Source organism: Oenanthe melanoleuca, chromosome 4, assembly GCF_029582105.1.
Source record: "Oenanthe melanoleuca isolate GR-GAL-2019-014 chromosome 4, OMel1.0, whole genome shotgun sequence".
In the NCBI taxonomy this organism is placed as follows: Eukaryota; Metazoa; Chordata; class Aves; order Passeriformes; family Muscicapidae; genus Oenanthe; species Oenanthe melanoleuca.
Genome location: NC_079337.1, coordinates 1,527,837 through 1,550,002, shown reverse-complemented (window position 1 = coordinate 1,550,002; position 22,166 = coordinate 1,527,837). Strand labels below are relative to the sequence as shown.

The window sequence follows — 22,166 nt, the reverse complement described above, 5'->3', positions numbered from 1 at the left end:
ACCACCAAATATAATGGTTAAAGGGGGCTTTTACTCCACACTGATGTGTTTTGGACTAAAACCACTCCATTCCTGTAGTCTTCCCAATCAGTGTGTGTCGGAGTTTTTATATCAGGGACATGTGGCTGTGTGAACTTCCCCAATGGATCTGCGCCCCAGAATCTGTAAAGCAGACACGGGTGGCTGTGTAAAACAAGCAGTAACAAAATTGCGTTCATCCAATCCAACTCCTGGCTCAGTGTCCTGGGACAGGATAGGGAGGTGTGCGAATGATGGCAGAAAAGGAACCCTCCTCAGGAAAAAAGCCTCAGCTGAGGAGTGACAAACATCTGTTTAAAACTCAAGTGGGGGGAAATGAAATGATTTTGGATGGGCGCACGGCAAGTGTGACTCCTCTTGGCTGTGGGAGGATGCGACTCCTCTTGGCTGTGGGAGGATGCTCAGTGTGCACCTGTGCCGAGGTAACCTGCGTCGTTCCCCATCTTCCTGCAATCCCCTGTGAGCCTCTGGCTTTCCACACACGAGCTCTCTGCCGTGCACCTCGGATTTCGGGAGGAACACGGGCTCACAGACGAAGCTCACCCATCCCCAATACTCACTCCAAAGCCCGTTTCCTACCCTTTGCTCCATCGCTGAGGCACTTCCTGCTCTCTGGCCATCAATGAATTTTTGGGTCCAGCAGCTTGAGCTCAGGCAGCTGCAGTAAAATCAAATTCCAATTAAAAGCCCCAGAGCCTGATGTCTTGTCCCTCCCTGTGCTCCCCCGACCACTTGTTGCTTCCTCAGACACTCCCGGTGCTTTTTTTGGTGTTTTTTGTTGGGTTTTTTTCCCCAGCACCGTTTTCCCTCTTGGGCCCGCATAGACCCTCGTCCCTCCCCGCTGCTGGTGATTTACCTCTCAATCCCCCTTTCCCCCAGCCCGTGCTAGCGGGCCACCAAAGGGATGCTGCTGTGCTTCAGCACCAGAGCCACATCCATCTGCGATTCCCCGCTCCGCGAGCATCCGCCGAACCAAAGCCCAGCACCCGGGGGCGACACAAAGCTCCGAGCAGCGGGGAGATGCCCGCACAGCCAAATCCCCGCTGAACCCCAGGCGGACTCTTCCTTCCCCACCGCAGCGCAGAGACAGCGGGGAGAAAGGAGCGGCAGACCTGCGGGCTTTACCGGGCCGGGGGCTCCGTCAGCGCTGCCACGGCCCCGCGAGTGCCCGCGCTCCCCCCGCCCTGCGCGGCCCCGGCACCGCCCGCCGCCGCCTCCCCGCGCCCGCCCCCGTCTCCTCCGCCCTGCGCGCCCCGGCTGCCGCTCCTCCTCCTCCTCTCCTTCCTCCTCGCCGCCGCCGCCGCCGCCGCCGCCGGGCCCCGCGGCTCCGTCCCCGCCGCCCGCGGGCCGCCGCCCGCATGTCGTGTTTGCCCGCCCCGCCGCGCCGCCGCCGGCCCCGCCGCCCCGCCGCGCCGCATGCAGGTGAGAGCGGGCGGGAGCGGCCCCGCCGCCATGTCGGGCCGCGCCGCGCCGGGCCGCCGCTGGAAAGGGCTGAGGGCTGCGGGCTGCGGGCACGGCCCCGCCGCGGGGGCAGCGCCGTCGGCGGCCGCAGCCGGAGCTGCCCCGGGGATGCGGCGCGGCCGGCCGTGCTCGTGGGGCCGGGGCCGGGCGTGGGGGGAGGATCGGCCGCGGGACGGATCCCGGCCGCGGGGTGAGCCCGGGCCGCGGGGTGAGCCCCGGCCGAGGGGCAGATCCGTGTCGTGGGGTGAATCCCGGGCGTGGGGCAGATCCCAGGCGTGAGGTGAAGCTCGGGCGCCGCGGGACGGATCCCGGCCGCGGTGCGGCGTGGCTGCGGGGTGACACTTGGCCGGGGGCGAATCCCGGCCCCATTCCCTCCGTGAGCCGCGGCGGGACCTTGGGCCGGCGCTGTGTGACCCCGGCGTGGTGCTCGGGATGAGGGCGCTTCTGGGGTTAGGATATTCCGCCGCCTTTCCCGGGGGTTTCTCGGTGGTCCGCTGCCGTTCCGTAGGAGGAGGATGACAGGAGTGTCACCTGCAATAAAACCTCGCTGCCAGCCCAGGCGGCGGTGCTGGCAAATGAAAGCACACAAACACTGAGTTTTGTTAGTCTGGGCTCGCCTATTAAACTCCTGGTAAATGTGGTGGAGGGCTCTGTTGCTCCCCAGCCACACCACGTTTTATCTGACCTTCTGGAAATCTTTAGACCAGTGGGTTTTATCGGGCCCTTTTGGAAACTTTGAATAGGCTGAGTATTTGTTTTGGGGAGGTACAACTTCTGTGTCGCCGTGCTGATAAGGATTTTACACGGCCTTGGTCAGGCGGGGAATATTTTACAATTAAATCCACATCGGTGCCCTCTCATCTCTGTGACACTCCCCCACAACTCCAAGCTAACCTAGAGGGGCAGACACCCACCCAGAAGTTGTTCGTGGTGTGTAGACATGGCTGATCATCAAAGTGATGGTAATGTGTTTATTTATAAAAAGAAAAAAATAGCACATTATTCCTAACAGCAGCCTGACCCAACCCAGGGAATTCCTAGAATCATTGTATCATCCTGTATCCCAGTTTGGAGGGCTCTGGAGCTTCTGCCTGACCCAGTGTCCCAGACAGAGCCCTGCTCCCTCCTCACATCCCTGCCTACCGAGGGAGGCATTTCAGAATTTTGGGGAGCCTGATTTTAGAATTTGGCTCTGGAGCAGATGGACAGCGTGCACTGCTGACACCTCCCTGCTCCGTGCTCTGGAATAATGATCCACATCACCAACCTGCAGGACCGTGTTGGTCCACCCAGACAGAGTTGTGTGGGAGCTCCAGCCCGGGCACTGAACCTGCTCCAGAGGTGGCTGAGGATGCCCAAAGCCCCCTTGCAGTGTGCCTGTTTGCTTTCACAGAGCAGAGGAAATCCTGCAGTGCTCTGCTGGCTGCTAAACAAACCCTCTTAAACACTTTCAGTTTTGTTCCCTTCTTACTATTAAAAGCGGGGGCTGCTCCCAGTGCTGAAGTGCAGCACAATTTAATTTATTCCCTTTTATCTCTTCCTACAGGGGCTCATTCTCATTTAGTTTGTGCATTTAATTGAAGGATAGAAACAGTGTAAACAGCCCATAGGTGTTCCTGTGCAAAGTTTAGTTTTCTGCCATCGTGGAAGGCCACACTCCTAATGCGTCAGGGGTGAGGCTCCCCATCAGCAGACTGCTGGACAAGCTTTCCCTCAGCTGCAGCAGGAAAAAGGCAAAACTTTGCAGAGTTTCCCACCCGAGCTCGTGCTGGCACAGCTCTGTCTGCACGGTGACAGAGCGTGACCCGTGACTGACAGAGCTGTGCCAGCACCAGCCCCAGCTGCAGGAGCAGTTATCTGCAGAAGTGCACTTTTACTGATAGAGCTTGTTTTCCTTCTCTGAAGGGTGTTTTGCCCTGTCCCAGGGATGTAGACTGCTCAGGCATTTCTGCTGCCTGCATGGGAAGGGCACAGCAGGGCAGGGACGGCTGCTCCAGGTGTGTTTGCTGTGTGTGGCTCTCCTCTTCCCATCCAGGATCTGTAGGGGCTCCATCACATTTGCACTGGGAATTCTCTTGTGGCAGTGATGTTACAGCTGTTTTCTTTCCATTGGCAGGTGGTTGATAAAACTTCCATTTCATGGGATAAACTGGGATTATTTTGTTGGTTTCCATTAACAGCCGTGGTTTTGCAAAAAGCCAGGCAGGCTTCTGACCAAGTTTAGCTTTCACACCAGTCCTAGGAGAAATAAGCCAGAAAGCGAGCCCAAGATATGTGTGTGGACTCTATTAGGAGAATGAAAAAGCATCAGTGGAGAAAAATTAATTAATTTCCACACTGGGTAAATCTCTACTTAATTTAAATCCAAACCACCAAGAATTAAAACTTAGAGTTAGGTAGATCACAGCAGCCACTGGCTTTCTTGTTTGAGCCAATGTGCACAAATGGGGGATGTGTTTCTTTTTTCTCATTAAAACCCTCCCCAAGGTTTTAAGTGATAAAATGATGCAGCAGTAATGTGCACAATTTCCAGGCAAACTTTCTTGAGCCACCCCTAGGAAGTTCTGCTTCTACCAGCTGTAATCTGCTGGACTTTTTTGGGTTACTTGGGTTTAAAAGGGGAGATAAATCCAAGTAAGTGCTTTCTTTTTACTTGCTTACTGTTTATTGGAAAGAGGTTTTAGGAGTGCCAAAAGGGCACTCGAGGCACAGGATCTAACCTGATTTGCAGACTACTGAGAAAGCAAAAGTAACAATGGAGCTTAGTTTTTTGGGGAGCATAAGATGGCATTTGTGAAAACTTAAAAAAAAAAAAAAAAAAGTTAAAATATGTCTTAGGCATATTTAGATTCAGGAGGATTTCCTGTGGATTTAGTGCTTTAGAGCATTAAATGCTAAGCCTCTTGTAATATTTTTTTTTTGTCCAGATTCTGTGGTTCTCTTGATGGCAGGCTGTAATCAAGGCTTGGGTGCTTGTAACAGTGGCAGTGTGGTGTAACTTCACTTTCTGATTAATTCTTTGGGTTCCAGTGATTTGGCTGTACACTTGTAATTAAAACAACAACAACAAAAAAAGGAGTTTCTTTATCAAGATCCTAAGGTGGTGACAGTATTTCTGGAATTCTGCTGTTCTCCTTCCCTGTCTTTTGTGCACCTCGGGACTGTCATCAAACTTCCCACTCCAGAAAGATCAACTTAAAGGCAACTGAAGTGTCTGGCAGGAAATGGCAAAAAAGAACTTCACATGCACAGGAGTTGCTGGATCCATTTGTGCCTCCAGATCTGGGAGCTGGTTGCAGAGAGCCCCATGGAAGGCCTTTAGCTGAACTTGCTGACTGGCTGTCAGCAGCTTAGTAAATTCACAAAAGGGCTACGTGACACTTACCTCCAATGGCAAGGTACTGGGCCTCACTTGGTGCTGCTGTGTGGGAGAAAATTCTTCCCTCTCAGCTGAAAATGAGAAAAAAAAAATCCACACTATCCCAGAAACAAAAACAAACACCAAACTGAAGTTACTCTAAAGAAAAGAAAATCTTCCTGGAATTCTGTTGGGAAGAACAACTTTTGCATCTCCCTACAGAGATGTGACCAGAAAGGTATTTGACAGGTGGTCATGGAAAACAGAATTAAAGATAGGCAGACATGCACTGTGTGCTGTTCTACACAAACACGTTTTACCCCTTTGAGGGAGGATGTCAAACCAGCACATAGAAAAATGCTCAAAAAGCAGCTCTGAGCAATTGTAGCTACCAGCCAGGTGCAGTCAGCAAGCACAGGGATTTTGGGAGCTGCACCCAGCCCAGGGAAGAGAAGAGAAGGGAAGCCCAGTGAGCTGCTGGGTGCCTTGCACACGAGTGATTTACCTGCAGCTGTACCCTGTGTGTGCAGACACAGAGCAGTTCCACATGGGTGTGTGCTCAGCCCTGCTCTGGCACTCACAGTGCTGTCTGTGACTTCACAGCACCCTTCATGCTCAGCACTCACCTGGGTGTGGTGTAGTCTTCCCCATTCTGCTTGCCTGGGGAGGAGCTTGCTGCTTCTCCTGAGAAAGACAAAAAATGTGAATAAAAGGGCTGTGGCACTCCAAATGCAGATTTGCAGAATATGAAGGCTGAGGTGTAAGTGCATATTCTAAATTAAAATCATCCCTTCAGCAGGAGTTCAGTTTTGGGCTCCCCCCACCTGCAGCTGGAGGGTTGGGAAATTTCAGACAAGAAGAGACAAATCCTTCAGAACACCATCCCTGTTGATGTGAAGCTGGATTATTCCTTACCCTAAACAAAGCATAAAGGGAAACCTCTTGTTTCCTCAGCCAGGAGCAGCAGGAATTTTTATGGCTGGGAGGCAGCTCTAGTCCCTTTCCCAAGTTTTGCACCACCTGTACTCTGCAGAGGGAATGCAAAGCAAAGCTCCGGCTCAGTGCCCTTGATCCTGGCCGCCAATCCTTCCACAATTCCCTCTGCAAGTCACACTGCTTCTTCCAAGGGCCTGGAAGGGAAGACCCAATTAAACATCTTACATGCTTCTTTTAAAGGCAGGAAAGGTTCCTGGGCTGGGGCATCTCCACAGGCTGCAGGAGAGGGAGCAAGGTTTAGCCTTGTGTTGCTGCAGAGGGACCCTCCTCCCTGCTTTGGTGTTAAACACCTTTTTTTTTGAAGTTCATCACATTCCAGGAGTACAAAGAAAAGTACAAAACCCATAAGCTTTTGGTCAAGCTGTTAATCAGGATTTGTGGCTGGTGTTCAAGTTTGCTGTTTACCCTTTAGGGCAGCTGAATGAATTGCTTGGGTAGTTTTCCCCTTGCTTTTCAGGAATGCTTCCATCTGAGTGAACATCTTTGTGCCTTCTAATCACAAATTAGTTTTGCTTTTTTTTTGTTTTTTTTTTCTTCCTAAGAAATCAATCTAAAGGCCCTTTCAAAAGGCTCTGGATTTAAGCACCATCTTTATTTCCATAGAATACTCCCAGGAAAACTGAGAAAGAGGGGAAGCAGAAAACATACTTCATGCGCTTTGCTGGGTTTCACCATCCTGTGTGAGATCACAAGGGGGGTGTAGGTCACCAAAAAAAAATGCCCTTTATCCTGAGTCAGCCTCGACACGTGGAGAATATCCTTTGCTCTTCCCACTTCCCCTACAGCTTAAAATTCAATTTCTGCTTATTGTATGACATTAATTTACAAGTGGTCCTGGCAGTGGGAAGGAGCTAGCACAGGATGAACGGCTGCCCAGCCAAAATTTCCACTTGTGAACGCCTTTCCTCTAATCCCTTTTTGTTCTGGAAGGTTAAGAAAGCAAAAGGAAAGCAGGGCCAGATGACTTCTCACATACCAGAGCAGTCCCAGGTGCCAGGAAGAGCAGGGCTCATGATTTTTCCTCCAGCCAAGTCACATCTTGCCACTGGGAGCAGGTCAGTCTCCAGGGATATGTTTGTACCTGTGCAAGGAGCCTCTTCTTCCTCCTGCTGAGTCTGGAGCAGAGGACTGGCAGGGAGTGGAGTGCATCAGAGGAATTAGGAATGGTTGGAGTGGAGGAGAGAAGCACATCTGTTAAGTATTTTGAGACCTGTGGATAGACCAGGAGGTTTGAGAACAGGCCTGTGCTACATGCAGGGTGTTTTTCTGCCTGCTCTAGGAACCCCCAGGTGCTTCCCGTGCAGGTAGAGGGAGAATAATTCAGTTTTAAGTCATTGGTCATTTATTTCATGGCAGCTGCAGGTCTGAACAAAACAACCCTGGATGTGGGGAGATGAGTATCACTCCCAGGTATTTTCTGCTTGGAAAATTATGTGGTTGGAAACCTCAGGCTGTCAACAAGGCTCCAGCATTCCTGAATCCATACCTGTCTCTTGCCCCTGCCCACTGTGTCTGTGCTCTTCCTTTACCCTCCATTTCTGCACAGCAGGGGAGGTAGCACCAGGGCTTTGGGCTGCATTTGTCTTCTTTAACTTCCTTTCAGAGAGCTCTGTAATTAACCTCTCACCTGCCAGTATGTTGAGGAATACCAGAAAACCAATCTGATTGAAAAACTACAGCAGAACTTGCCAAAGGTATTCCCTGGCTGAGATGAAATCCCTTCAGAGGAACCCACACAGGGTGCCCAGAGAAGCTGTGGCTGCCCCTGGATCCCTGGAAGTGTCCATGGACAGGGCTTGGAGCAGCCTGGGAGAGTGGAAGGTGTCCCTGCCCATGGCAGGGGGTGGAATTGGATGGTTTTAAGGTCCCTTCCAGCCCAAACCAGTCTGGGATTATGTTTGGGAGTTTAAGTATGGTGTAAATGCTCATGGGAAAGATTGGGATAATCAAACACAGAAGCAGCTGAACTATCTTTCAATATTCAAATAATATGCTTTGCTCAGGCTATTATGCAAACTTTTCTTCTTCTGAGATTAAAATGCAAAGTACATTCAAACACACCCTCTGGAGAACAGGGTTTATTCCTATAAACTGGGGGGGTTTAACAGAACCCTTCTCTCTCCTTCTGAGTGTACAAGCCCAGCTACTTTGAGCTCTAGTGCAGCATCCTGTGGCCTGTTCAGACTGAAAAGGCTCAGTTATGGTGCCAGTGATTGCAAAACAGTTTCCACTATCAGTGTGTGTTTTTTTCTTTGGCCTTTCTTTCTTTTTCTCCTCCTTTCTTTTAAAATCTTGAGCTTTGACTCATCCAAACTTACCTGTGGTTGAACAAGGCAAGCCTTGTAACTCTAAAGCTTTTGAATTAAGTTTCACAGTGGTAAATTTTTTTGGATTGTAGAGGGAGAGTAACTGAAGTGTTGCTGGGCTTGACTTATTCTGTGGAAGTGCTGGCAGTCTCCCACTGAAAAGGGAAGATTTCCAGCCACCATGGCCGTGGAAATAATCGCATTTCTTTTCTGCTAGCACAAACTTTGCTTTGAAGGATGAAAGGGTATTGATGATTCCAGCTGTATCTTAAGGTTGGCTCATTGAGAATAGCTGTCCTGTGTGCATGGATTCATAATTCCTGTGCAGTTTTACTCCAAGAACAGCTCAATAGCTGACTCCTCTCCAGGTATTGATCCTGAGGAGGTGAATGAGGCACAGTGGTGGCTCAGAGCAGCAGCCTGAGCAGGGTTTTGGTCATTTCTGAGGATGGGTGTCAGATCAGCCCTGTCAGTGGAACAGCTCTGTCCTTCAGGGCTCAGAGGGACACCAGGGCACTGCCAGCTCCCTCTGCTCACACTGCTGGAGTTCAGTGTCTCCCCAGGCCCAGGAAAACCTCCTGCTCTGAGTTGCAGCCATACATGGCTGCTTCCCTTGCGTGCCCACAGCCCAGGATGGTGTTTTGCCTTGATCCAGCACGGGCTTCTTCCTTCCCCAGACTCCAGTGACTTCAGCTCCTAATCCTTTAAGCCACTCTGTCCTGGATCTCATTAGAAGCCCAGCACTCTCCAGGGGATGGAGCAGTATTGCAAATGGGTCATTTCTCTGAAACAGTGCAAGACACTTGTGTAAATAAATAAGTACACTGTTTAAACCAGCCCTCTGGGGGCTTCTGATGACATTTATTTACAGGCTGGCTGCTGGAAGCACTTCTTGCCCTACAGTAGCCCCTGACTGCATTTCTGGTAAGCAGAGCCTTATTTTGGGGAGCAGCCTGCCCTGTGTTTGGATGTGAAGCACAGAGTGTAAAAGGCACCTGCAGACAAGGGCAGATATCTCTCAGTGACCCCATGTGGATATCCAGGAGGTATCATGCACACACTGAGAGGTCACAGGCTCTTCCAGCAGGGCAGGAACTGTTCCTCTGCAGTGAGGACTGACTCCTAACCAAGCACAGCAATAAAAAGCAGCTGTGTAATGCTGGGTAGGATTTCCATGCAGTAAATAGTTCAGCTGGTCCCATAAGTGGGGGTGTGACACGGAGGAAGAGGAAGGGTGGAAACCTGGATATTCTTGTGTTACCTGTGATTTAAGAAAAGACTGCTGCATTTAGAGGAGATGAGGGAACCAGGGCAATAACTAGTGGGTGTATGTCAGTGGGACAATTAGCATTTCCATCAAGTGAGTGCCAGTTGGCTCTGGAATTAATCAAATACAGCTCGTTCCCTCCCTTCCCACTCCTCCCCTTGCCTTTTGCTGCTTGCTTCTGTGACTTGTCTGTGCTTCTCTGGCCTCAGAGATAATGGGGAGCCCCCTGGGATCCCAGCACCACTGAATTTCCCTTTCTTACCTTTGCCTGTTCCCAGCTTGAATTTCCTTGTACTCGCTGTCAGACTTGCCTCAGGGATTCTTTCAAATCTCCTCAAACATTGTTTTTTAATTGTTTGGGGTTTTTTAAATAAAAAAAAATATGATGAGGCATTTGTATTTGATTCCCTGCTAATCTCTATCCCCAGTCAGGGTATTTGTAATAAGAATAATAAAGACACAGTACCTGGGCTGGCAAGCTCAGGTTGAATTCTTGGGAGAGGCAGTGTACACAGAGGTGGTTGGACATATTCCTGCAGGAAAGCAGGAAAAAAGCTGAGATCCACACAAAAGACCATCAGAATTCCTCATTCTCCAATATTTTGTTGCTAGGATAAACACACCAGATCCTGTATATAGGAATATAGCAAACAGTTTACCTTAAACTAACACATCTGTGCATACCCCAGTCTTGGCAGGTTCCTTCAAATCCCCTCTCCCCCAGAGTACTCCAAGCCAGGTTTTGTATTTGTGGGAATTGTGCTTCTCCTCTCCTTGGGGAGGCCGAAATGGGAGACTTTTGTCACACTCCCCTAAAAGCAGAGCGGTGCAGATGAGCACTCCTCTCCCCCCTTTGCAGCCACTCAGGCTGATTACAAAACACATCAATAGCCATGGAGATGAGCAGATAAAAACGGTGCTGCTTGGCAGCTTTCAGCCCCACTTCCCGAGGCTGGCCAACGTGTGTGCACACACGAGCACGCCCATCAGCCAACAGGATCGCTGATTCCTGGGAGGGATCACCATGTGCAAGGGGATGGGCTGGCAGCTGTGCTCACAGGAAGGAAGAGCCACCCCGGGCTGCCTGCTGGATCGTTTCCAGCATGCTTTGGCAGTTTGACTCATCCACATACAGAGACTGGGGGAAAAAACAAAAAAAAGAATCACCAAGAATGTCACTGGGCTGAAGGGGAGGGTTTGGAGCTGTGCCAGACATCCATGAGCACAGGGCTGCAGCAGGATGCAGGCACAGCTCTTCTCCATTTGCCTCCTCGTCTATGCACTGAGGTATGAAAACTTAAAGCATCTTATGGTTATGCAGTTTAGGAAATGCATCTTCTGCACTCTTTGGGGAAGGCACACACACTTCTGTGTGTTTGAAACCCAGAAGTTCCTGCTGTTTGTTGTCCAAAAGACATTTCTTCATATTAAAAACCTCTGCTGCAACCCAGTAGCTCAGCTTTTCCTCTCTGACACTGTTCACACCTTCAGTAGCATTCCATTATTTGTTTTTTATCTCCAGGCTTTAATGATAGTCAGCCTGCCTCATACACAAAAAAGCTCCAGCAAATAAAACAGCATAAACCTCAAAAGTCCAGGGGAAAGGCAGGCACAGACCTACTGGTGGAAACACAGTACCTGCCCCTGGTCCTTTTTATATCCATCTCAGAGAGCTGCTTAGGCTCACTCAGGACCACACCTGGGGTTCCAGCTGAGTAATCCTGCTCTGCCAGCCACCTCTGGGTTTTTGGGGATGGACTTGGACACAAAGAGTTACCTTAGGAACCCCCAGAGCTTAAATATTGTTCTTTGTAACACACTGATGTCCTCATCTCCAGGCTTTTTTAATTTACACAAAACCAGGAAGAGATTTTGTGTTTCATTTACACGAAATCAGGGTCACACTATTTAAGTTTACAGGGTTGGATCTGTAGCACAGAGCAAGTTTTAGCAGCTTCAGAAGTTTTCCAAGGGGAGCCTTTAGGGGAAAAGCCTGCCAAAATTTTCACTGATGCACATCAGATTTTGGGGTTCATGGATTTAGGGAACTCAGTGTAGCTCCCTAAAGGCTGAGCAAAAACAGGTTGGGATTTCTGGATATTGTTTTAGTTCCAGGACAAGCAGAGTGGGAGATAGGAATGGTAGGAGTTGGGAACCCAGGCAGAATTAATTTTTTGCCTAAGAAAAAAATTACACACGGTGACTTTCAAGTCTTGCTCAATGTTGCTGTGATGCAGAAGGAGAAAATAAAAAGTGCATTTGATTTGGGTTTGTTTTCCCCTTTCTGTAACTGTGGCAATGACACTGCTGCCTGTTTGACTCACCGCTATTTCAAAGCAATATTAAAGTGACTAACAAATGAAAAATGTGCCTGTCCTTCGCCTCCCAGCTCAGGGCTCACTTCTCTGGAAGGCCCCTGATGGCCACACATGGCTCTGCATGGCAGAGCACTCCTCTTAATGAGTCAAATTTCAACACCATTTAATTGGGTGCCCTGCTGAGGAGCAATCCTGGAGCTTTCAGGTGCTGTCAGGGGTCATCTGTGGATGGGCAGGGGGTGGCTCAGGTGGTCTCAGCACTGTGGTTTTGAGGACTTCATCACAGAGTATTCACCCAGGACTGTTCTGATTTTGGGGTTCTGGGATGGAGATGGAAGGATTTCAGGTCTAATCCCTTGTCCTTAAGTAACTGGTTCCCTTCATGGCCCCATGCCAGGCAGGGTGAGGCAGAATCCTCTTATCCCACAGCTCTGCTGGCCGTGTGACTGCACCTGGAAATGACAGGGGCTATAATTAGATGTGGGGCTCACATTTGCCCCTGCAGTTTCCTCAGGCATTCGTCAGGGGAAGAAGCAGCAGCCCTGTAACTGAGACCCTTGGCAGGGGACAGCCCTGACAGCTCCTGCTCCGTGCTGGAACACTGCTCTGGCTGCCAGCATCAGCTGGGAAACACTGCAGGACCTGACCCTCACAAAGGGAGAGTGGGATCTTTGGTTGGTTGGACTGGCTGAACAGACCCCTCAGCTTGTTACCTCAATTCAAGGTGGGACTGTTGGAAGAGCTTGCAGCTACTGCAGCTGGCTGTAGGAGAGATGTCTGTTTGAGGGAAGAGCAGCTGCTTTGGATTTGTATAAAATCAGGGCTCGAGGATTTTGTCTGTCTGGGGAGGAAGAGTCCAGCCAACAGCAAACTCTGCTAACCTTCGTGGTTTTAATCACACACTGTCCTGCTCAGCACAACAGCCTAGGGAGGCACGGAATAAAATCTCTGCCTGTGTCCCCTGGCAAGGGGATGGTTTTTGAATGGAACATGAGAGCTCCCTTCTGACAATCAGGACAGTTGGATGGATTTGCTGTGCACAGGCTGGTCCTTAGGCTTCTGATATTCACATTTTGCACAGGGCTGGAGCCCTTTGTGTCCCAGAACAGCTAAATGGGAACTTTACCCGAGCTCTTTTTATGGTTCCTGGGCCATTAGGAATAAAAAGGTCTTGACTGATCCCAAGCATGAGAAAGCACAAAACACAAAATCTGGATAGTTAATGGGAAAATTGAGGTAATGCCCCCTCAGACTGTAATTTTAAGCCTTGTATAAGTGCAGTGGAGAAGTTGGTCTGTTGAAATTAAGAGCCTTCCCTTCAATCCTTGGTTCCCTGTGCAAGCTCCAGGTGGGAGCAATCCGGGAACAGCAGAACTGTCTGTCTGATCTTGTCTGCAGGTTCTGCACACAGCAGACAACTGTTGGGTTGTTGTTTGTTGGATTATGGGGTATAAACTGGGAAACCTGGCAGATGACTGCAGAAACCTCATCTTCCTGGGAAGAAATGCTCTTTTCCATCCCAGGATTTGCCCAGGTGCGAGCACCTGCTCGCCAGCCCAGTATTTGTTGTGCATAAACGCTGGGGCATGTTGCTGTGGGGTATCCCTGGGAAAGGTCAGCTCATGGCAAGACAGAAATGAAAGAATGCTGTGGAGTAACAGTTGTGATGGTCTTTCAGACTAACAGGGATGCCAAAGGAAAAATATGATCCTCCAGATCCTCGCAGAATTTACACCATCATGTCAGCGGAAGAGGTGGCCAACGGGAAGAAGTCGCACTGGGCTGAATTAGAGATCTCGGGTGAGTTGGTTGGGATTTAAATTGCCACTCCAGGTGCAGTTTGTGCCCTGTGCTTCCAGAGTGAAGAGGGGTTCCTGGCTTTGCTCTTGCAGGGAGAGTGCGGAGCCTGAGCACGTCGCTGTGGTCGCTGACACACCTGACTGCTCTGCACCTCAATGACAACAACCTTACTCGCATTCCACCTGATATTGCCAAGCTTCACAATCTGGTTTACCTGGATCTGTCATCCAACAAGCTCAGAAGTTTACCAGCAGAACTAGGAAACATGGTGTCTCTCAGGTGAGGGGAGTTATTCTGGTTAACTTCCAAAAAAACCTCTATCGTGGGATCGGGACTGAGAGTTTCAGTTTGTTGCCTGTGCTTGTATTTCAAATAATCCTGAAAAACTCCAGGTTGGTGCAGAGCTTTGGGTCTAGTAATGACTTTTGGGTTCACTGGGCTTTTTTTCTGATCATTGATATATCACTGTTTTCATCCCTGGTTTCATCTTGGGTTTTGTGGCTTTTTTTCCCCCCTAATGAATGTATTTCAGTCATGCTTTGACATGGGAAGACTGGCATATCTTTCCATAATAAAATTCAGGGTGGAAAGTTTTCTCTTTGAGGATGAGCAGTGTACAGCACCTTAGGAGTTTCTTCTGCAGTAATACTCACCCAGAGTGTTTTTGCATTTGCTGCAGGGAATTGCTTTTAAATAACAATCTGTTACGGGTTTTGCCTTATGAACTTGGACGGCTCTTCCAGCTGCAAACCCTGGGTTTGAAAGGTGAGCTCTTTCCAGTTCCATATTCCTACATGTTCTTGGGAATCCTGAGGGGGGCTGGCCTCAAAACCTTCCTCTATTACTTTCTGACAGGTTATTTGAAGCATTAAGTTGGTAGCAAAAATGACCAGGCAGTTGGGAAAACAATGCTTGTCTTCCTTTCTGCTGCTCAACTTCCTTAGGAGCTCATTTCAAATCTGCAGTTGGAAATAAACCCTTTAACCTGCTGAGTTAATTTGTCTGTTCTCATTCTGGGAGATTTTCTTTGGGTGGAAAGCCTCGAGAAAGGCAGGCAGCTGATGCCCCCGCTGTTGTTTTGTGCTGTTGGCAGGCAATCCTTTATCCCAAGATATTCTCAGCCTCTACCAGGATCCAGACGGAACCCGAAAGCTACTGAACTACATGCTTGACAATCTAGCAGGTACAGCCCTAAGGATCTGCTGGGCAAAAAGGCTGTGGAAGGAGGATTTGCTGCTAAAGCAAAACTCTGAACCACTGGAGGGAGAGTATTTCTTCCCTGCTCTAGTGTTTTGTCAGATGGCTCCAGTCATACCCTGAAACACACCCTCACACATAGTAGAAGCGGCTGATGTGTGCTAAGGTTCTCCCCTGTTACAGTAAAATGTTCTCTCTGTTCTGCCTGAAACCCTTCAATTACCAGCCAAGGGCAAAGTCTGCCTTGCTGAAACCATTTTAGTTCTCCCCACCAGAAATAATCATTTGAATGCAAGCACAATGTCAAATTTAGCTCGAGAAACACCAAAGCCATTAAGAACATCCAGTACCTGACTTCAGTCCTGTTCTGTGCCTCTGTAACTGAGCCTTCTGCTTGGCCTCCTTTGCAGTCTCCCAAGTTAAGGCACTGCTGGAAGGATGGATGCAGGGTGAGGTTCTTGCAGAAGGGGTGGCTGAACCATGCCAGGATTTACCCCTCCTTCTTCAGCAGGTTATTCAGTGTGCAGGAGAATTTCGGTGGTGCTTCTAAGTCTGAAAACAAGAGACAAAAGTAGTCACGAATCTTACAAATGATAATTTTTCCCCTCAGTAGAGCTACTCATTTAAATGATTTTTGCCTCCCCTGAAGACTTGGGGAATTGGGGATGCAAAGCACATTATTGTTCAGTCATCACTTTGACTTAGAAATTGTAACTTACAAATAGAAACTCGGAATTAATCACTGGTTTCATTTTTTTGTAGTTCACCCAGAGCAGCTGCCTCCAAGGCCATGGATTACTTTAAAAGAACGAGACCAAATTCTGCCCTCAGGTAAATCTGTGGTTATTCTCCCTGAGAGTTGTCTTGGGCTTCATTTTCCTGGGCCAGAGTGAAAACAACAATTTATTAATTTGTACTAGAAAAATTAACACGTGGCTGTGCTGTAAATAAAATTTTTGTCATTTGAACGGGATGCTGGGCATTTCTTTTCCATGGAGGGCTTTGTCACAGCTCTTCCAGCCACTCTTGTCCAATCTCCAGTGGCTGACAGCCTTTCCCTTTGTCTCTGTCTCTCCTTGCAGCTTCATTTACAGTTATGTGTTACAATGTGTTGTGTGATAAATACGCCACCCGGCAGCTCTATGGCTACTGCCCATCCTGGGCACTCAATTGGGAGTACAGGAAAAAGGGAATCATGGAAGAAATTGTCAACTGTGATGCAGATATCATCAGTCTTCAGGTGATTCCAAATAACTGCATTTTCCATCAGAAACACAGAACATGAACCTCCACCTTTAGGATTAAATGTTCTCTATGGGAACACCATAGCTTGATAGCAAATTCCAGGTCTTCCCAGTGCATGCTGTGTATCCATATTGCTGTGTCAAACCTATCAGGTGTGGTCTACTGCTATTCAAAACACACCTGTCACTTTGCCTTTGGGAGGGATTCCAGGAAATCCAGGAATGCACAGCAGTTCCCAGCAGGCCATTAGTCTGGGAAGTGACAGGGATTATGCAGTTTTTCTACTGCAAGCCAGGGCAGGCACAAGGAAGGGTTTCTTTCCTTCACTTCTTTAGCCTGAGGTGTTTGTGTACAATTGCAGGAAGTGGAAACAGAGCAATACTTCACCCTTTTCCTGCCAGCCTTGAAAGAACGGGGATACGACGGATTCTTCTCTCCAAAGTCACGTGCCAAAATCATGTCCGAGCAGGAGAAAAAGCATGTGGATGGCTGCGCCATATTCTTCAAAACAGAAAAGTAAGGGGCAGCAGCAGCTTGTGCAATTGACACCAAAACCTCACAACAGCTTCCAGGAATTAGGATGGAAGTTTCCCAAAGCCTGTCAAGAGTTTTCACTGCTTCCAAAAAGAAAAATGCAGCTCTTAGGTGGTGTGCAGACCCAGCTGGAGGGGTTGGGAAGAGAGGGAACGTGTGGGAGCAGGCTGGGGCTGGTTTTCAGATGGGGAATGCCCTGGGCCGTGGTCACAGCTGCTCACTGTGGCTCTGTCCCCCTGCCCAGGTTCACACTGGTGCAGAAGCACACGGTGGAGTTCAACCAGGTGGCCATGGCCAACTCGGAGGGCTCGGAGGCCATGCTGAACCGGGTCATGACCAAGGACAACATCGGAGTGGCCGTGGTGCTGGAGGTGCACAAGGAGTTATTTGGAGCAGGTGAGTACAGCTGTGTGTCCCCAGTGATTCCAGCTCCAGGGACAGGCAGGAGTTATTCCTAGGTAATCCATGCTGCTAGTGTTGGTGGTGCAGCCAAACGCAGCCCATCAGACAGGCACAGGTTACGTGGTCTGGTTGTGCTCACAGCAAGATGCCCAGCAGTTGCTTTTCCCCTTTCAAGCTTTTATCCCTGCTTGCTTACTCTGTTATACTCTGCTTGAGCAGCTCAGCTTTCCCAAGGTCACTGTGTTTACACACATTTGCTCTTACTGGTAGTTGTCAACAATGTTCAACTTCTATTTTCAACTCTCTTTTTCTCCCCTGGATTGACTCCTTCCACCCTCCCTCAGTGGTTAGATGTCAGTGCTAAAGTACTGATGTGGAAGGAGGAGATTATCAGATCTCTTTTTCTGCCTCTTGATTGACTGACTGACACATTTTCATTAAGTCTGATTAGATGCAGCAAACAATTCAGCACAGGTAAAACTGCCACCCTGCTCTGTGTGCATGGCTGGGGCTTTCATGGCTTCAGAGGAGGAGAAATTCCAGGACTGGAAGGAGCTTCCTGGGCTGTTGACAGGCATTTCAGCAGGTTTCAGCAAGGAAAACACACCTGGTGTGTCTGACCTTGAGCCCTGAGGAGCTACACCCTGAGTATGAACAAGCAGGAGCCTGCTGCATCCACAGAACCTCTCACTGCTGAAATTGTTTATCCAGGTATGAAGTCGCTTCGTGGAAAAGCAGCTGCTCATCGTGGCCAATGCCCACATGCACTGGGACCCCGAATACTCAGATGTGAAACTCATCCAGACCATGATGTTCGTCTCAGAGCTGAAAAACATCCTGGAGAAAGCCTCAAGCAGGCCCAGTAGCCCAACAGCAGATCCCAACTCTATCCCTCTGGTGCTGTGTGCGGATCTCAACTCGCTGCCTGATTCAGGTAAGGCTGGGTTTGGGCCTGATTTTCAACTTACCTTCTTAGAATGTTTGAGTCCACTGTGAAGGCAGTGAGGTTGTTTTGCACTCCCTAGGGAAGGCACGGATGAAAGCTTTCCTAGGAACAGCTGCCTTTGGAAATCTGGCTGAAGAGATTCTGGGTTATCTGGCTGAGTTGCCTGCTTTTTGTGCTCAGGAGAGCTGGTTGCACCTAGCAAAGTGTAGGAAAGCACAGATAAATGGTAAATAAATCATTAAATAAACACCCATGCCTGAAGCAGCAATAAATAGGAAAGATGAGTTCCTGATGAAAGCTTTCTAAGGAGAGGGGTTTGCTTTGCTTAGTATGATCTCGTGGTGGTTTTTAGTACGCCCAGGCCAAAAGGCACTCCCTAAAGGCTTGCCCGTGCCAACAGGTGTAGTGGAGTACCTGAGCAACGGCATAGTGGCCGACAACCACAAGGACTTCAAGGAGCTGCGCTACAACGAGTGTCTGATGAACTTCAGCGGCAACGGCAAGAACGGAGCGTCCGAGGGCCGGATCACGCACGGCTTCCAGCTCAAGAGCGCCTACGAGAACAACCTGATGCCTTACACCAATTACACCTTTGACTTCAAGGTAAGCCCCGTGGGTGGCTATTCCCTGCTTAGCGAGGGTGGGTGCATGTAGCTGTTTTGGGGTTGGATACTTTCCAACCCCGGGATACTACCAGAGTCCAGATAGCTCAGAACTCTGGTGGCAGAGCCCCAGCTACGTGCTAGCAGAGAACAAAGGCTGAGATCGTGCTGCAAAGATTCCGAAGATGACTTTATTTCTTCAAAGGGATTTGCCAACAATGGTCTAATTACATGGTATAACAAAGGGCTTTTATAACTTTCTAGAGGATTGAACTTCTAACCAATAAAAACTACAAATTACAAACTAACCAATTACCTTAAAATTCTAAGTAAGAAAAAGACCAATTACTTTACAACTTTAAGAACCAATAGAAGTCTTAAAAAATGAACAGAAGTTTTGATGAGGAGAAGGAGTCCTGCTTCAAGGAATTTCTTTGTTTAAGGAAATCCCAGGGGCCTGTTTTGGGGGAAGTAACATCTTCTACAGGTGCAGGCTCACCCTCACCCCGCTCTCTGCCTCTCTCCCACAGGGCGTGATTGACTACATTTTCTACTCCAACACTCACATGAACGTGCTGGGAGTCCTGGGGCCCTTGGACCCTCAGTGGCTGGTGGACAACAACATCACGGGCTGCCCGCACCCGCACATCCCCTCGGACCACTTCTCGCTGCTGACGCAGCTGGAGCTGCAGCCGCCGCTGCTGCCGCTGCTCAACGGGGTGCACCTGCCCTCCCGCAGGTAGTGCTGCCCCGCCACGGACCTGTACATTGTAAATCCCTCTGCCTAGGAGTGAAGTATGGCCAACCTTCAGCTGCTTCTTCGAGCTCCTTTCCTTGTGTGTTTGATATGAGATTTTGCACATTTTGGTGCATATTGGTATCATTTGGCACTAGGGCTGGAACCAAAGTATTATTCCCCTTTCCAGGTTTTTAATTTAATTCTTCTTTGTGGGGTTTTTTTGTTTTGTTGGTTTTTTTTGTTTGTTTGTTTGTTTTGTTGGGTTTTTTTTTGTTTCCTTTTTTTAATTTTACTTTAAACTGGCTTTTTCTTTTCAGTAGGAAGCTGCACTTCTAAATGGACAAAAGAGATTTAAAAACTTGCATTTAACGTGTTTCAAGGTAATGCTTTTTTCCAGAACGTGGCAAATTGAGCCAACCTTTTAGGAGAAAGAAAAACAAAACTAGAGATGCTTGTTTTGTAGGAAGAATACTAGAAATACTGTTTGTTTGAATCCAAAATGGAGACTCAACTCTGCATCCAACATTAATTTTGCACATTAGCAAAGCACTTAATACCTGACTATAAATGATTGGCAGCATGGCCCTGCCCCTCATCTCAATACTATCAGAAAACCAAAGATAGCCAAGGATCTGTGATCAAATTGGAGCTCTAAATCCTCCTGATTCCAATTTCTTAGGGAGCTGTTGTCAGTCAGGGCTGAAGTAAAAAGCTGCTGGTTCCTTCCCAAATGTTACTGCTCTTTGGATGTGTTGGAAATCCTTGTTTTCTTTCCTTTTAATGCTCTGGGTGGCCAGTTCAAAACCTTGTGCCTCAAGAGGCATTAAACATGATGCAATTTTCTGAAAAAAAAACCTGTTTGGCTGCTTAATGTTTAAAAAACAAAGGCACAGCGATAGGAAAAGGTCGTGTCTGTGTTTTTAAGTTTTTCTTTATTCTGCTTTTTTGCTGCTATAAGATTTTCTTGAATTTCTATTTGAAACTTTTCATGCACTTTACTGTTTCTAGTCTCCAAATGTGATATTTTTAATAAATGAAAAACATTTTCCATGATGTGAATGAAATTTTTAAGCAGATTGATAAGCCTATATTTATGTCTCATTCGTATACTTCAAAAAAAGTCCAATTTGAATTGTGAAATTAGTTTTAAATACTAAAGAGCCATCTTCTGTCTTGCAAAACTGCCAAGTCAGGCTGTTCCTTTATAACTAAACATTTCCTTTGTCATTTTATACACAGGAAGTTTTCCATAGTGGGGAAAATAATATCAATTGGACTTAGAGGAGGAAGGTATTCCCTGACTCTGACTGGGGGCCAGGGAGGGGGTGGAGCGGGCCAGAAGGCAAAAATGGGTTCAGCAAAGTGACAACTCCCTTGGAAAAGTGCCTAAAAAACGGGGTTGTCATCTCTGGTCTGGGATCAATTGGAAGCAAGGGAGCTGGGGGAAATTCCTGCACAGCACTTGCTTTGTGCAAAAACAAAAAAAAAAGAAATGGGGAGGGGGAAAAGAGAAAACCCTTTCCAGAGAGGGATTTTCCTCTGGGTGCAGGTATCTCTGTTGGAATATACCTCAGCGTTCCCTGCCTGGCCATGGCACATGGATTGGAGAGCACTGGAAAGTAGAATAGCATGAAAAACTTAATTTTGTGGACATTACCTTTGTGTATTCAGCTGCTGTATGTTTGTGGGGAGGGGGGATGCTCTGACCTGCTCCTCCTGTTCCCCCAGCACGCTGATCCCAGCGTGAGCAGTGGTTCCTAACCATACTTCACTCCCAGTGGTTTTTGAGCTGTTTGTATAAAATGGAATTTCCAATTCGCCCGTGATTGTCTATGAACTGCAGAGGAGCCCATTTAGTAATAAAAATCAAAACCCAGCACCAATGTTTTGTAATATGGGGGTGGGAGAGGATGGGGAGGGGAAAGCCCAAACCTTGGCAAACGTTGTTAAGCTGCTCCAGCTGGATTTTCCTTTGGTTTCTAGCCGTGGGAGTGTTCTGTTGCAGGAAGGTGTTCCATTGGATTTTCTCTGCTGCACTTCCCAACGCTCCTTACGCCGAGTGATTTTTAACACAAAAATGTTATTTTAACAGACATTGCACAAAAAACCCAGTCTTGTTTATATTTCAGTCAATGCACATGTTTACCTGCCTCTCCTGTGTGGCTCCCTCCTGGTTTTCCCTTCCCAGCAGAAGCAGTGAGTGGATGGTGCTTTTTTCCCAGCCTTGGTTCCCAGCACGTTGCAGGCAATACCTGGAAAAAAGGCTCCAAGCCCTTCCCTGCTCCTCACTGCCTCGGTTTGCTTCCCAAAACACGGTGCCTGGTGTCCACTCCCAAGGGACAGCACTGCCTAAAGCCAGCAGAGAAAACAAAATCCAACACCCTTCTACGAGCAACTTTTTAAAATTCAACCTGGTGAATCTGTCCGATACGGGGTTTTGTGTGTGTATATATATATACATATATATATATATATATATAAAAGAGAATTTTGTACAATGGAGCTGAATATTCTTGCTTCCTTCTTTCACTGTAAGGAGACTGAACCTTACACTCCCTCCCCCCTCACCCTTTGGTATTCCAAGGTGACACAGATCCCAAGAGAACCTGGTGGGAACCACTCACATCTTAATCCTCTCTGCCTGGCATCAGCCAAGAATTCACTTTAATTAGAAACAATTTTAGGTGGAGATCATAAACCTCTAGATCCAGGTATGGCACACCCCTCCCTGTGGGAATGGTGAAGGTGAGAGTGATCCTGATGCTGGGGTTCATGCATCCTCTCTGGAGGCTCCCACACCATCCTGTAGTGGTTACTTTGAGAGGTCAGGGGTTTTGTAAGTCAGATTTCTTTCTTGTGTGCTGCCTTTGCAGCTGGGAGGTCCCATCCCTGAAAAGATGGAAGTGCACGTGGGGCAGGGGCAGCTGCAGGGTCACTCCCGGGCATGCTTACACTA

At 48.4% G+C, this 22,166-nt stretch overlaps 1 protein-coding gene across 1 annotated transcript; it reads left to right on the top strand.

The window, feature by feature from the left end:
- The first annotated feature begins 1,317 nt into the window (after positions 1-1,317).
- CNOT6L (CCR4-NOT transcription complex subunit 6 like) lies at positions 1,318-21,718 on the top strand. The gene is given in 13 exon segments (XM_056490077.1): positions 1,318-1,461; positions 13,424-13,545; positions 13,638-13,824; positions 14,225-14,310; positions 14,639-14,728; positions 15,505-15,573; positions 15,825-15,982; positions 16,349-16,503; positions 16,766-16,917; positions 17,635-17,647; positions 17,649-17,857; positions 18,270-18,472; positions 19,002-21,718. Coding segments are annotated over 12 exon segments (1,647 nt in total). The 5' UTR covers positions 1,318-1,461; positions 13,424-13,433; the 3' UTR covers positions 19,215-21,718.
- Positions 21,719-22,166: the final 448 nt, after the last annotated feature.